Genomic DNA, 13,643 nt, shown 5'->3' on the forward strand with positions numbered 1-13,643 from the left:
CCTTAAACATTGTGTATGTGTGTGTGTGTGTGTGTGTGTAACAAGCATCATCCCATGTGACAATAAGCTGTGTTTTTAATAAGTAGACAAAGGGTTTCCTGATCCGTCCTGCAAATTGCTGTCTAGATAAAGATAGCTACATTTGGCATTGGCCAATGGGATGGAAGGTCATGAGTAATCCAAACACCACCAAGCTACAACTGCTACGTCCTTTAGCAAGGCCCTTAACCATCAACTGCTCAGTTTTGCATCTGCCAAATGCCATAAATGTAAACGTATAAATCGGAAGGTCAGGGGGTAATTTGGAGGCAGGCTGGGTCCACAGGGTCATCATTACCCTAGGTCATAATCCGTGCTTTTCCACTTGGAATTGATAAAATCATGTTTCCATCAACAAAGTTTTACATTGAAGGCTCGGTCTACAGGGTAATGGGGTTTGACCTCAAGCACCTCCATGGGTCCACAGGTTTAGGGCTTTAATTCCCCGCACCTTCAAAGGTCTACAGGTACAGGGGATCAAGCTGCTTCTGCTCAAGGGGTTTGCTGACCCTCTACTCTAACACCAGTTTTCTAACAAGCTTGTATATGTAAAGTATATCAGTGTGTCTGTGACAAGTAAAAAGCCTCTCATGTCACACAATTGTGAAAGTGGCAGCAACCTCGGTTATAAAAAAAGGTGATTCACCTTGTTATAGAGTCCATGTGAAGTCAATGATCAGGATCTTCATGAAGCAGGCTGGGTCTACATGGTCATCATGAGGAAGGCTGAGTCTACAGGGCAATTATAAGGAAGGCTGGGACTACAGGGTAATCAGGAGGCAGGCTGGGGTTATAGGGTCATTAGGAGGCAGGCTGGGTATACAGGGTATTCATAAAGCAGGCTGGGTATACAGGGTCATTAGGAGGCAGTCTTGGTATACAGGGTCATTAGGAGGCAGTCTGGGTATACAGGGTCATTAGGAGGCAGGCTGGGCTTATAGGGTCATCAGGAGGCAGGGTGGGTATACAGGGTCATTAGGAGACAGGCTGGGGTTATAAGGCCATTAGGAGGCAGTCTGGGTATACAGGGTCATTAGGAGGCAGGCTGGGGTTATAGGGCCATTAGGAGGCAGTCTGGGTATACAGGGTCATTAGGAGGCGGGCTGGGGTTATAAGGCCATTAGGAGGCAGTCTGGGTATACAGGGTCATTAGGAGGCAGGCTGGGGTTATAGGGTCATCAGGAGGCAGGGTGGATATACAGGGTCATTAAAAGTTAGTGTCCAAAAAAGCAGGAAGAGAGATATGAGACCAAGAACAAAAGCAAATTTAGAAACCAAGTAACATGTACATGAGAACAAGGACAGGGCCTGATTAAATAAACTGCTTTAGGCTTAACAGTCTGAATGGCAGGAAAGGCAAGTTTAACAAGTCAGCTTAATTTGATTTCCTATTTGTGAAAACCCCATTTGCAGTAATTACTGCAAAAATGTTCCTTTCCTTTTAATTTTAACTCGAACTCACATGCCCCAGACACTTGGCAGTGACAACAATGCAGTCAGAATGATTTCCTTTAAACATCACTGAGTTTTGATGCAGGTGCAGTTGTGCAATTTATTTCTGTGTTTCCTTAACAGGCGTCTATCATTAGCATTCTAAACCTTCCCAGAGTAATATAAATCTCCATGATTGCAAAGTTGAGAATGCGGATCTAGTATCAGCTCAGTGGCTAACCTCAAGCAGGTCAGAAATCTGATGGGTGTGATAGATGATACGGGCATGTGGAGGAATGATGGAGCAGATTTTCTTTCCTTATTGAAAAGCGAATTTGTGAAATCAAGCAACTGCTCTCGAACTCAAACAATCCCATTTTAACTACTGTCTACATTGTGCACCACCACCAGGGATTTTAATTGGAATCCAAGCCTGTAGCTGAAATTTACTGAGAACTCCAAGTTCTTTAAGAATTCCTCCAGGAAACCGATTGCATCCTGAGAAATTAAGACCCTCACTGTCAAGGTTGCCAGATCCTTTGCCCTATTTTTGATGCCAAGCTGCTCACGCGACAATCGTTCTTGCTAAACAGCACACTTTATGGAAAAAGGCTGCTTTTTTGGAAAATAAAAGCCTTGCTTTGAACTTGACATCAGAGCACATGGTCTCAAGTTTGAATTTTGTTGGAGATTGGCTCAGGATCCTCGTTATTGAAATAAGATTTTTGGTTCCTTTTGAAGGGGTATTACTTATTGGGACAGGACTTGGTAGGACCTATGAGGAACCTTGTTTTCAGGATGCAGCCATATTTTATCCCAATGACATCATGATGTGCTGAACCAGAAGCCTTAGACAAGTGGGGTTAAGTCCTCATTTAATATCTAAATTTCATTCTTTGGTTCATGTACATTTGGAGGTAAATGTGATGCAATGCACACATTTTTGGATAAGACTTTAGCTTATTGGGACAAGGCCCTAAATGATTTGGTTGGAACACTGTTATAAAATAATCTCATTATAAGAAATAAATGCAAGATTTCAAAAGATACAGACTGGAAACAAGTCAGATGATCTGCCAGTGCAGCAAAGTAAATTACCCTTGGTAAGATTTCTTGAAATAACAAAAAATTGAACAGAACGTCTTAAAATAAGCATTAAAGCACTTTTCCCAAGCAGTCGGTTTAGTTTAATTAACATCAAACTATTGTGTTAATTATTTTTATAAACAGGTTGCTTTTCTTAATGTGGGGTAAAGAGATTTTTAAACCAGCGAATTCCTTTTAATTTAAGAAATGTCATCATTATATATTCTGTTTTAAAATAAGACGAAGAATTCAAACTAACGAGATTACTAATAAAATTAAGATTAAACATACATGCAAATTGTCAACAATTATTCATTCAAACGAAGACTTTTTTGTAAAACACAGTAGTTACGATGCGAGAACAAAGCGAAATCATTACCTGCTGCTTCACAAATTACTTAAACTTATTGTAACATAAAACAATATTAAATGTATTTTGTCCTCACTGAACTTTAAAAGATCTTCAGCATGAGAAACTGAAATCAAACTACAGAACAACGTGGTAAAAAAACATAGGTATAATAACCGTACTGGATAATGTGAAAAATTGTGGTGACTTGGTACTGCAAACTCGTAGAATTTGTTATTAGGTTGTAAATAAATGTGTTGGTGTCGATAAAACAAACAGGCCTTGTTTTCATTGGACAGCTGCTCAAATTAGTGGGTTTTAGCTGTCCAATGATGTTCATTACAAAGTTGTTGGTTCAATGTTAAAGGGTTAACAAGGAACGGCAGGAATGAAATGTGTGTGAGCAAGTGAGAAAGAGAAAGAGTGAGAGAATGTGTGTGGGTGTGTGTGTGTATGTTTGTGTATGTGTTTGTGAATGGGAGTGTCTGAAATATGGGTCAAACACACCTTCTTGTCATTATATCTTTCACACTTCCACTAATGTTCTTCTAATACTGCGAAATTGCGCAGTAAAGTTTCCTAATGACTGTGCGACGACGCGTGCGTGTGTGTGCGTGTGTGTGCGTGTGTGTGTGTGTGTGTGTGTGTGTGTGTTTACATATTTAGTGTATGACTTTAGGACCTTGTAGTATTGTATAACCATTTATGGCTGGGAATATATCAGCTATAAAAGTGTTTTGTGACAGCCAAGTGGCCTGTGTTCAACAAAACGTCATGTAAACACTCACACACACACACACACACACACACACACACACACACACACACACACACACAGTGTTAGTTATTGGGGATAATAATGTCTCGCTTGTCACGGTAGCACGGAGATGGAGATTTGCTGATTGATCCCTCCGACCCACAAATGACCAATTTGGCCATCCACAAATCCCAGGTGTCAGCCAATCAGGAGTGAGGATTTTGGTTTCCCAGGATAAAGGTTGGGGAAAGATCTGCTCGGATTGTCTGTGAGTGCTGCTGGAAAATGTTTCTCATTAGGAGAAAGTTTTGAAATTCTGAAAACAAGATTTTTGCTTCCATCTGGTTGTGTTAAGTTTGTGTGTGTGTGTGTGTGTATGTGTGTGTGTGTGTGTGTGTGTGGGTATGTGTGTGTTTTTCTTGCAAGTCTACTAATAGCAACGTTTATATCTGTGCATTTTTGTGTTTGTAAGTAATATTTGTAAAAAATAAATGTAAACATTTTTTATATTTGCATGCAAGATTTTTCTCTTAATGTTCTTTCACTGGGAAAAAGGATGTGGGTTGACTCATATTGTATGTGTGTGTGTGTGTGTGTGTGTGTGTGTGTGTGTTCGTGTGTGTGTGTGTTCGTATGTGTCTTGTCTTTTTCGATCAACCATGATATTTGTTTAATGAGGAAATTCATAGCAGCAAGACTTCCTCTGCTTTGATGGGAACACACACACACACACACACACACACACACACACACACACATACACACAAACGAATATACGAACCTTGCCTATAATAATTCCTTGTGTTCTTTGCTATAAAAGAAACGTGTGATTTGTTGTTGTGGTTGTTGTTTTCTGTGGTTCCTGCTCCATTCTCCTGATCTAAATGGCAGCTCCTGCTTGAGGGACGGTTTCTAGGTCACGCCGTGCCTCGCGGATGTAACATTTTCAGAGCCGCCGAAGCATCGCATTACTGCTTCGTCATCAGACGTTGCTTTTCTAGGTGACTAGTTAGTACGGAGATTATTTTATACATAAGGGCGATGATGGTTCAGTGGTTAAAGCTCTGGTTTACTGTTTAAAAGGTTAGAGGTTCAAACCCCAGCACTATTAATTTTTACTTTACTGAGAGTGGCAGCTTAATGGTTAAAGCATTTAACCATGAGTTTATATCCCAGCCACACCAAGCTGCTACTCCTGGGCCCCTGAGCAAAGCCCTTAACCTATAGCTGCTCAGTTGTTTGTATTAGATAAAATGTAAGTCGCTTTTGATAAGGGTGTCTGCCAAATGCCATAAATGTAAATAAACGGACTTAAACACTGCCTCCGCCTCTCCAGCGGTGACATCGTAGGGTGGGGTGGAGTCGTGTGCTCATGGTTTTAATATTAACAACTTGCAGGATTTACTTAAACATGGCAACAGTGTCACGTTTACACAGATGCTTAGCCTTTCACTTAATTTACTATTAAAGGAATTCCGTTCTTTGATTGTCTTTTATCAAACTGCTACGAGTTCACTAGCCAATGAGGGTACAGTTGTTAAGCCCCACCCCCCCAGAGTGTAATCCAAACCTATAAAAGCTGCAAACGGATGCAGCTTGGGCAGCCCTTTTTTTTTTCATAAACCAAAAAGAACTTATTCTCTGTGTCCATACTGTTTCCGTTGCCTAGCAACACACTTCGCACTTTTAGAATCTAAATGATTCGATCTGTTTTGATGTATTCTGTCTGGTTACTGAACATATCGACACTTATCAAAACTAGACAAACGTTTGTGAACTCTTCTTGAATGCCCAATTCCACATTGGGTCCTCATTTGCGGTTATAATAACCTTCACTCTTCTGAGAAGATGTTTCACTAGATTTTGTGGAGATTTGTGGAGATTCATTCAGTCAGCAGGGTGTTAGTAACGTCAGGTACTGATGTAGGTGAGAAGGTGAGGAGGTCTGGGGTGCAGTCAGGGTGAAAAATACATCCCAAAGGTGTTAAATCGTATTGGAGCTCTATAGCAGGAGATCTTCCACACACTTCCAATCCATGGAAAGCAGATCTTCATGAAGCTGGTTTTGTGCACAGGGGCATTGTCATGCTGGATGTCATGCTGGAACAGGTTTGGGTTCAAGTGAAGGGAAAATTTCATGTGACTGCATCTAAAAACATCTTGCACAATTGTGTACTTCCACCTGTGTGGTAACAGTTTGGGGAAGAACCACATATAGCATATGGAAAAGTCAGGTGTCCCAATACATTTGTCCATATTGTGTTTTTTACACACAGACACTAACACGTCCATACACTCAGCTCTTTTCAGACATGAATTGCAGTGACGTAGCTGTCGCATTTATTCGACACTGGAAGGAGAAAAAAGAGTCAGTGAAAGGCTGAAGTGGCCACTCTTCCCCACAGCAGTGTGTCTTGATGGGTTCTTTTCATTGCCGTTGACCCAATTCCAGTTCGATTAGCTGCCATTTTGCTGTGGCCTTGGAGCCAACTTGCATTTTTTCCTCCATCGATTGAAAACAAGTGTTTTTTGCACGTGCGATTTCCTGAAAGGCATCAGATTCATGTGTCTGGTGTGATTGCTAAGAGAAACGTTATGAGTGTTTGGCTAAACTGCGTATTTCCTACGTACCTTGATCACGTTTTTGCGTTTTTCTCTCAGGTTCTGCCGTTCCTGATGGAATCCCCGTCAAACATCAGCGTACCTTTTCCAGATGATAAGCTAGCAGCTGGTGTGGACAAGAAAAGCAACTGAAGCTACCTACAAGCCAGTGTTGGTTTGGTGGAGAAGGAAGTAGAAGAGGAGGAGGAGGAGACCTGAGAGTGCGAGTGTGTAAAGTGTTTATTGAAAGTTTGAATGCTGTGAATTTGCAAATGGGAAACTACAGCCTCCACAAAAGGCCTGGATAGGGAGCGAGCATGGACAAGCTTTCCGAATTTGGTGTCCTTTGTGCGTCCAGCAGAGGGGAATGGGAGTAAGTAGATACTACAGTTAAGCCATGCTAATCCACTGAATCAGTGTTAATGCAGATATGATAATGATTTGCTGTTATGCAAATTAATGTTTCCAGAACTAGCAGCTGTGTGGATGATTTTCTGGATGAAGATGAGAAAGACAGGGCTAAAAGGTAAATGCTAACATACACATTAATGTCTGTTAGTATCCAAAGGCTGTGGCCATCCAGGGCTTGATTTCTTTTTCATGCTAAAACTTATTATTCCAGGAAAACTCAGAATCACTCTAACGCTCTTTGCCTCCCTTTTATTCTTCCTTGACATTTCTTTCCATAGAAAAGAACAGAACCCGTAAATGAGTGTGAAAAAAAAATGGGGCTTTGTAAACACCAAGAAAGACAGGGACAAAAAGTGTTGCAAACGAGTGACATAGACCTACATGTGTGGAAAAAAATGGGTCAAGACACACAGTTCTTCAGTAATAATAACCGCTCTGTTCATCACTAACTCGCACGTATACTCAGTTTTTTTCCCTCATGTTTCCTCAAAGCCTGACATCTCACATGGTTTATATCCCGGGGACTTGAGGGTCATCATGGTTTACAGCATGTTCCTTCGAGACTGCATCTGTACAATTTCAGTTGGTGATGGGGCCATTTTATGACCTCCAGCAGGTATTTTAAAGACGACTCTGAAAACTAGCGACACTTAGCTGGTTTTGTTTTGTGCGCAGGGCGTCACGGAATAAATCCGAGAAGAAAAGACGAGACCAGTTCAATGTGCTCATTAAGGAGCTGTGCACCATGCTGCAGGGCCAAGGCCATCCACGCAAGATGGACAAGTCTACCATCCTGCAGAGGACCATCAACTTCTTGCAAAAGCAAAAAGGTACGAGGGGCCCTTTGAGTTGGATTGGGGTCTCAAAAATGTTTTTTAATTGATGCATCACATTGGCATAAAAGTTAACGATGTGATGCATCAATTAAAAAACATTTTTTAATCGGTTAATTTTTTAATCAATCGGTGAATCTTACCATCCCTAGTAGGAATTAGTCCTGGCCTTTGTTCAAAATGATCTTTAACTAATACCAGAGGCTATTTCTTGCTGGGCATTCCTATTCCTGAACAAATTCCTTTCCCATGAGATTTCAGAATTCCAAAAATCCCTGGCAAACATCATTTTTTTTTACATTGCCCTTTGATGTTTTCCAGAGATCACAGTGCAGACTGAGACCTGTGAGATTCAGCAGGACTGGAAGCCTTCATTTCTCAGCAACGAGGAGTTTACCCAGTTAATGCTGGAGGTAGGACACACAAGTTGAGCTTTTAGTCAGCTTTTAAAATCACGTCTTATCGAAACCACGTAGTTAGACAATATTTCGAGTAAGTAAGTCTACAGGGAATATCCCACACCAACGAGCAGGTTCAACAGGAGCAGGAGCTGGTACTTTTCTACACTTCCTGCAATACAGTTACATATGACCTGCGCTCAAGACCATTTTCAGAGCTCGTATCACTGAGAAAAAAGTTTATTCCTTTTGTGCAGAGGAAACACTGCTGGTCTGTGAGTGAACAATGTTGGGCAACATGCAGGAAGTGAGTGTGACTTAGCCTGAGTATTGAACTCGAGGGCAATTCAGCACAACCTTTCTCTCAATATTCATTGTAAATTCCAATCAGATTCATTCCACGCTGGATTTACGTGTTAATCGTTTGGCAGACGACTTTCTACAAAGCGACTTACTTGTCCAAGCAACCCGAGGGCTCAGCAGTTAGCTTACAGGCACAGTGTTTCTGAAAATTAGAGGATTTGGACTCTCTGCCTTTTGGTCATAAGTATAAGCTGTTATAACGACTGACCTACAAACACAGCAAAAATGCTTTTGTTATGCTAATACATGAGGCTAGTCTCGCATGTCTATCAATGTGTCATTATATTGTTACCAAGAGTAAATTGGATACAGTATTTCTATTGACTTATAAAAACTTTCAAAAGTTTGGAAACACTGAGACTCATGCAATTTCAGATGCACATCCAATTTCCAACGCAACAAACTCGGTAAATGGCAAAAACACACATAAATTGGACAATGAATGAGTGGATGAAAGTGGTTTGGGTTTGTTTTGGAGCAGGGAAGTTTGGAGATTTATTCCGGAAAATAAAATGAACCAACATGGCAACCATTTCATACTTCAACACCATGCAATTCCGTCTGGACTGCGTCTCATTGGAACCGACTTCGCCTTACAACAAGACAATGAGCCGAAGCGTACGTCTGAGTTTTGTAAGCGTTATTTAGAGATCAGACAGTCGTCTGGAGTGAGATCTCTCATGGAACCACCTGCCCAGTCATGGCACATAAATCCTATTGGCCTGCTCTGTGATGAACTGGATCTTATAGAAATCTACAACTAATGAAGAACACAAGAGGCACAGCGAAGTATTTCAGCTGAACGTTTGGAGAAACGAACAGTTTGGATGCTGAGAGTGTGTAAAGCTGGTTTTCCTGCTAGGAGAGGATTTTTCATTGAAAATAAAGTGGAACATCTGGACATTTATAGATTTGTTTGCTTAAAATAAATCTTCATACTGTTCCGTTGCAGAGTTTGTTGCATAGAAACAAACGAACATGCATCTGTTTCTCAAAAAACATAAAACACATAAAACAGTTTCCACACATGTAACACTACTAAGATAAGATTTATAAAAGTCAAATGGCTAATTTATGTGATTTTTGCAAACTAGCATATTAGTTCCCTTGATGGCTTTCATTTGAGAAACAATCTGAACAAAATAACACCTTTAAAACATGTACTTGTTTTGTGCTGTTTGTGTTTTTTATATTAACAGGCTTTGGATGGTTTCCTGATTGCACTCCGGCTGGACGGGAACATTGTCTATGTGTCTGACAGCGTCTCCTCTCTCATTGGGCATTTACCGGTTAGTGAAGTAGAAGTGTTTAACGTCACAACAACAAAAAATCGCCATCTAGAATTTACTTTTAAATTGGTCCAGAAAAGATATTTCCAAATCAACAAGACTTTATTTTGAATGAGGTCACTAGATAGCTGCTATGAGCTAACCTGACAGGGTTTCTTGAGGAATCTTCCAAATCTTACTCATAAATATTCATAATGGTCACAGTAAATGCTAATGAGTTTGCTAATATGCGCTAACCTGACAGGATTTCTAGTAGAATTTAGTGCGTTTTCATAATATATAAACGTACTGTGAGCTAGCTAGCTGCTATGAGCTAACCTTATAGGATGTTGTCCTGTTTATAAAGAGCTTATGCAATGCTTGGACAAAAGTTTGTGGACACCAGACCACATGATTGGTATGTACTTTTTGAACATCCTATTTCACATGTAATCCCCATTTGTTGCTATAATAAGCTCCAGTCTTCAGGGAAGATGTTCCACTAGATTCTGTGGAGATTTGTGGAGATGTATTTATCCACAATGGTGTTAAAAATCAGGTACTGATATAGGTGAGGTGAGGAGGCCTGGGGTGCATTCAGGGTTCACATTCATTCATGTTCATTATTATTAAGGTTCAGAACTCTATAGCAGGAGATCTTCCACACCAACCTATACAAAGCAGATCTTCATGGAGCTGGATTTGCTTTGTGCACAGGGGCATTGTCATGCTGGAACAGGTTTGGTTCTGCTTGTTCAAGTGAAGGAAAAATCTCATGGTACATCATCCGAAGACTTGGGGTACAATCGTGTGCCTCCAAGTTTGTTGGAACAGTTTGAACCACATATGGCTGGAAAAGTCATGTATCCCAACACTATTGAATCTACAGTAAGTTAACGTCACAGAATATTTAAGAAAACCTTTAAAAGCTCTGAGTGAAATGAAGCTTTTCGAAGCCTCCTCAGAAATGTTGAAAAACAGTCATTTCCTGAATGGAGCTTTTTCACTCACTGAAATCTTTATATCACTACATGGATAATCATCCCAATTTGCTGTATAATTATAACCTCATTAGCAGGATCCCATTTTGGGAGGGTGAGTGTCATTATTTTCGGTGCCTTGTTTTGTCCCATGAAAGATAAATGATCTGAGGTACCATTCATCAGACAAGGTTTTTTTTAAATTTTATTATTATTTAATAAATCAGACCGAGCAGATTGTGCTTAATGACTCATGTTCCAGGACAAATGATGACTAAGAGAGCGATATCATGGCGGCTATATTTAGGCGGCGCCACCCACGCACGCCATATTTTCTGAGGGAGTTGGTTCGAATCGAGCAGGCCTCCAGCATTTTCTACAGGAATTGTTCTGTGATACGTTTCAAGCTGTGCAACTGTACTTGTTTATCAGGTACAGTCATAAAAACAATGGGGTTTGAGAATGAAAGTAATAAAAAAAAAAAAAAAAAAAGTCAAAAGTATTCGGACACCGGACTTTTCCCACCCGTATGTAGTTGTTCTCCAGACTGTTACCACATAGATGGAGATTTACAATTGTATTTGATGTCTTTGGATTCTGTAGCATGAAATTTTCCATTAATTGAGCTTGGAGACCCAAATTTGTTTGAGCATAATAGTGCCATGAAGATCTGCTTTCCATGGGATGGAGTAGAAGATCTTCTGCTATAGAGCTCCCTTGTGGCTGAACGAATCTTTACAAAAATCTACACAAAATCTAGACTCTTTTTAACAGCAAATGGAGACTCTGTGAAATTGGCATAGCAACCTTACGCTCGGGGATCCACAAACCTTGGACCATACAGAGATTCTGCTTCAGTAAGCAGAGTTCTGCACCATGACCTGCTCAGGTGTGTTCTTCACTGAAACACAACACGATGTTGTTAGCGATGATTTCGGTGTTGCCACTGTGTTTCAGTCAGACATGGTGGACCAAAGCATCCTGAACTTCCTGCCTGAGCGTGAACATGCTGAGGTCTACAAGCTGCTCTCAGCAAACCTGCTCACAAGCGACCCCATCAGCACCGACTTCCTGGAGGGCAGTGAGTGTATGCACACACACACACACAAACACCCCAGGGGAAAACATTTCCCAATTCCAGTATTATGCATAGAACATACTTTCCCCTTCATCATCATCAACATCATCCATAATAATAAAAAAAACAAAAAAAACATGAACCCTATTTTCTGTTTTTAAAAAAAAAGTTCAGCTCTGAGGTTCGCCAAAGGATTTTGTCTCCGTTGCTATGGCAACACTGCCAGGAGTTTGCGCCTGACCTTTGGGCTCGTCTGATGTCTGTTTTATTGTGTTATGAAGGATTTCGCTATGAATTACTCATCAAAGTCGTCACACACACACACACCCACTCACTCACACACACACACACACACACACACACACACACACACACACACACACACACACACACACACACATGACTATATGCAATTGCATATTTTGAATTTTATTACTCTGGACTGTCTATCAACAATGTAATAATTCTTTCTTTGGTACTTTCTCTTTCTCTCTCTCAGATGAGACCCATGTTGAGTTCTGCTGCCACTTAGTCCGAGGGAACATCGACCCCAAAGACGTGCCCACGTACGAGTACGTCAAATTTGTCGGAGACTTCAAGTTCCACAACAGTGGTGTGTATTCCTTTTCCCCTCGTCTCTTTTACCCTCTCTATCTCTTTCTTTCTTTCTCTCTCTCTCTCTCTCTCTCTCTCTCTCTCTCTCTTTCTTTCTCTTTCTTATATCACAGATCTGCTCTTAGCTACTTGTTATATGGAGCTAATCTCTCAGTTTCATGCTAGCTGTCCCGTGTATTAACTAGGTAACACACATGAGGTGTTTGCATAAGGTTCGAAATTTCAGTGTGATGTCAGAGCCGTGTGTCATGACCTCTGCGTAATCGTAGTTCAGCATGTGAGGGATTTCAGCCAATGGGAATCATCTGTCATGAAATCTTAACCAATCAGGAACAAGCTCTGCAAAATCTGTTACAGTATTACAGGGCAAAAACAGGTAAATAAGGGTATGCGTGTGTGTGTGTGTGTGTGTGTGTGTGTGTGTGTGTGTGTGTGTGTGTCAGTGCCTGCATCGTCATGTAACGGCTACGAGCTGATGTTTCCTCGATCACTGCAGACCTCACTGGAGGAACAGATGTGTTTAGTGGCTACAGTCAGACTGGTCACACCTCAGTTCCTGAAGGTAACGTTTTACACACACACACACACACACACACACACACACACACACACACACACACATGCTGTACAATGCCTACTTAAACTTTTGTGTGTGTGTGGAACAGGATTTGTGCATTGTGGACGACCCATGCGATGAATTCACATCGAGACACAGCCTGGAATGGAAGTTCCTGTTTTTAGACCACAGGTGAGTTGGATTAATTACAAAACTTGCTGCTATCGTGATTTAATTGCAAAACATTTGAAAAAGAAAAAAAAAACCGGCAAACGTGCAAAAATGTGCAGTTGTGCGTCGACTTTGTTGTTTCCTCCCACATGCAAAATCGACACGTGGCGTTTTTCAGGTTTTTTACTCGACATAGCGCTTGGAACAGAATACCACATTTAATCACGTGATTAGCGAAATTAGCTAAACCAGCCAGTGAGGAGAATGCTATACTATGACGGCTAGCTAGCTTAGCTAACATGTACGTATGTCCTCAGTACATTGTATTGATATCCCATTTTCGAATTTTAGCTTGTTAGCTAACGGCGGATAAACTCCTACGTTGCATTTTCCAAAATGTTTTTTGCTAAAAGTTGATAGGAAGAAGTGAAAGTTGATCAAATGATTTTGACGGTTAATAGAAATGTGTGTGTGTGTGTGTGTGTGTGTGTGTGTGTGTGTGTGTGTTTAGAGCCTCCCCCATCATCGGCTACCTGCCATTTGAGGTGTTGGGGACGTCGGGGTACGATTATTACCACGTGGACGATCTGGAGCTCATCGCTCAGTGTCATAAACAGCGTAAGCATCTCTCTTTCTCTCTCTTTCTTTCTTCTTTCTGATCATTTGCTTTTTCTTTCAGTCTTTTCATCCCTCCATCGATCTCCTCT

General features: G+C 40.9%; 1 protein-coding gene across 1 annotated transcript in view; it reads left to right on the plus strand.

The window, feature by feature from the left end:
• Positions 1 to 13,643, plus strand: part of npas2 (neuronal PAS domain protein 2) — a 29,139-nt gene that overhangs the window by 10,512 nt on the left and 4,984 nt on the right. The window contains exons 2-11 of the mRNA XM_046838998.1: positions 6,324 to 6,636; positions 6,733 to 6,789; positions 7,350 to 7,504; positions 7,829 to 7,920; positions 9,468 to 9,557; positions 11,474 to 11,597; positions 12,094 to 12,207; positions 12,653 to 12,771; positions 12,875 to 12,957; positions 13,448 to 13,554. Of these exons, the coding sequence (XP_046694954.1) occupies positions 6,581 to 6,636; positions 6,733 to 6,789; positions 7,350 to 7,504; positions 7,829 to 7,920; positions 9,468 to 9,557; positions 11,474 to 11,597; positions 12,094 to 12,207; positions 12,653 to 12,771; positions 12,875 to 12,957; positions 13,448 to 13,554 (997 nt within the window). The 5' untranslated portion in view covers positions 6,324 to 6,580. The remainder of the gene's footprint in view (positions 1 to 6,323; positions 6,637 to 6,732; positions 6,790 to 7,349; positions 7,505 to 7,828; positions 7,921 to 9,467; positions 9,558 to 11,473; positions 11,598 to 12,093; positions 12,208 to 12,652; positions 12,772 to 12,874; positions 12,958 to 13,447; positions 13,555 to 13,643) is intronic.

This window comes from Silurus meridionalis, chromosome 25 (genome assembly GCF_014805685.1).
Source record: "Silurus meridionalis isolate SWU-2019-XX chromosome 25, ASM1480568v1, whole genome shotgun sequence".
NCBI lineage: Eukaryota > Metazoa > Chordata > Actinopteri > Siluriformes > Siluridae > Silurus > Silurus meridionalis.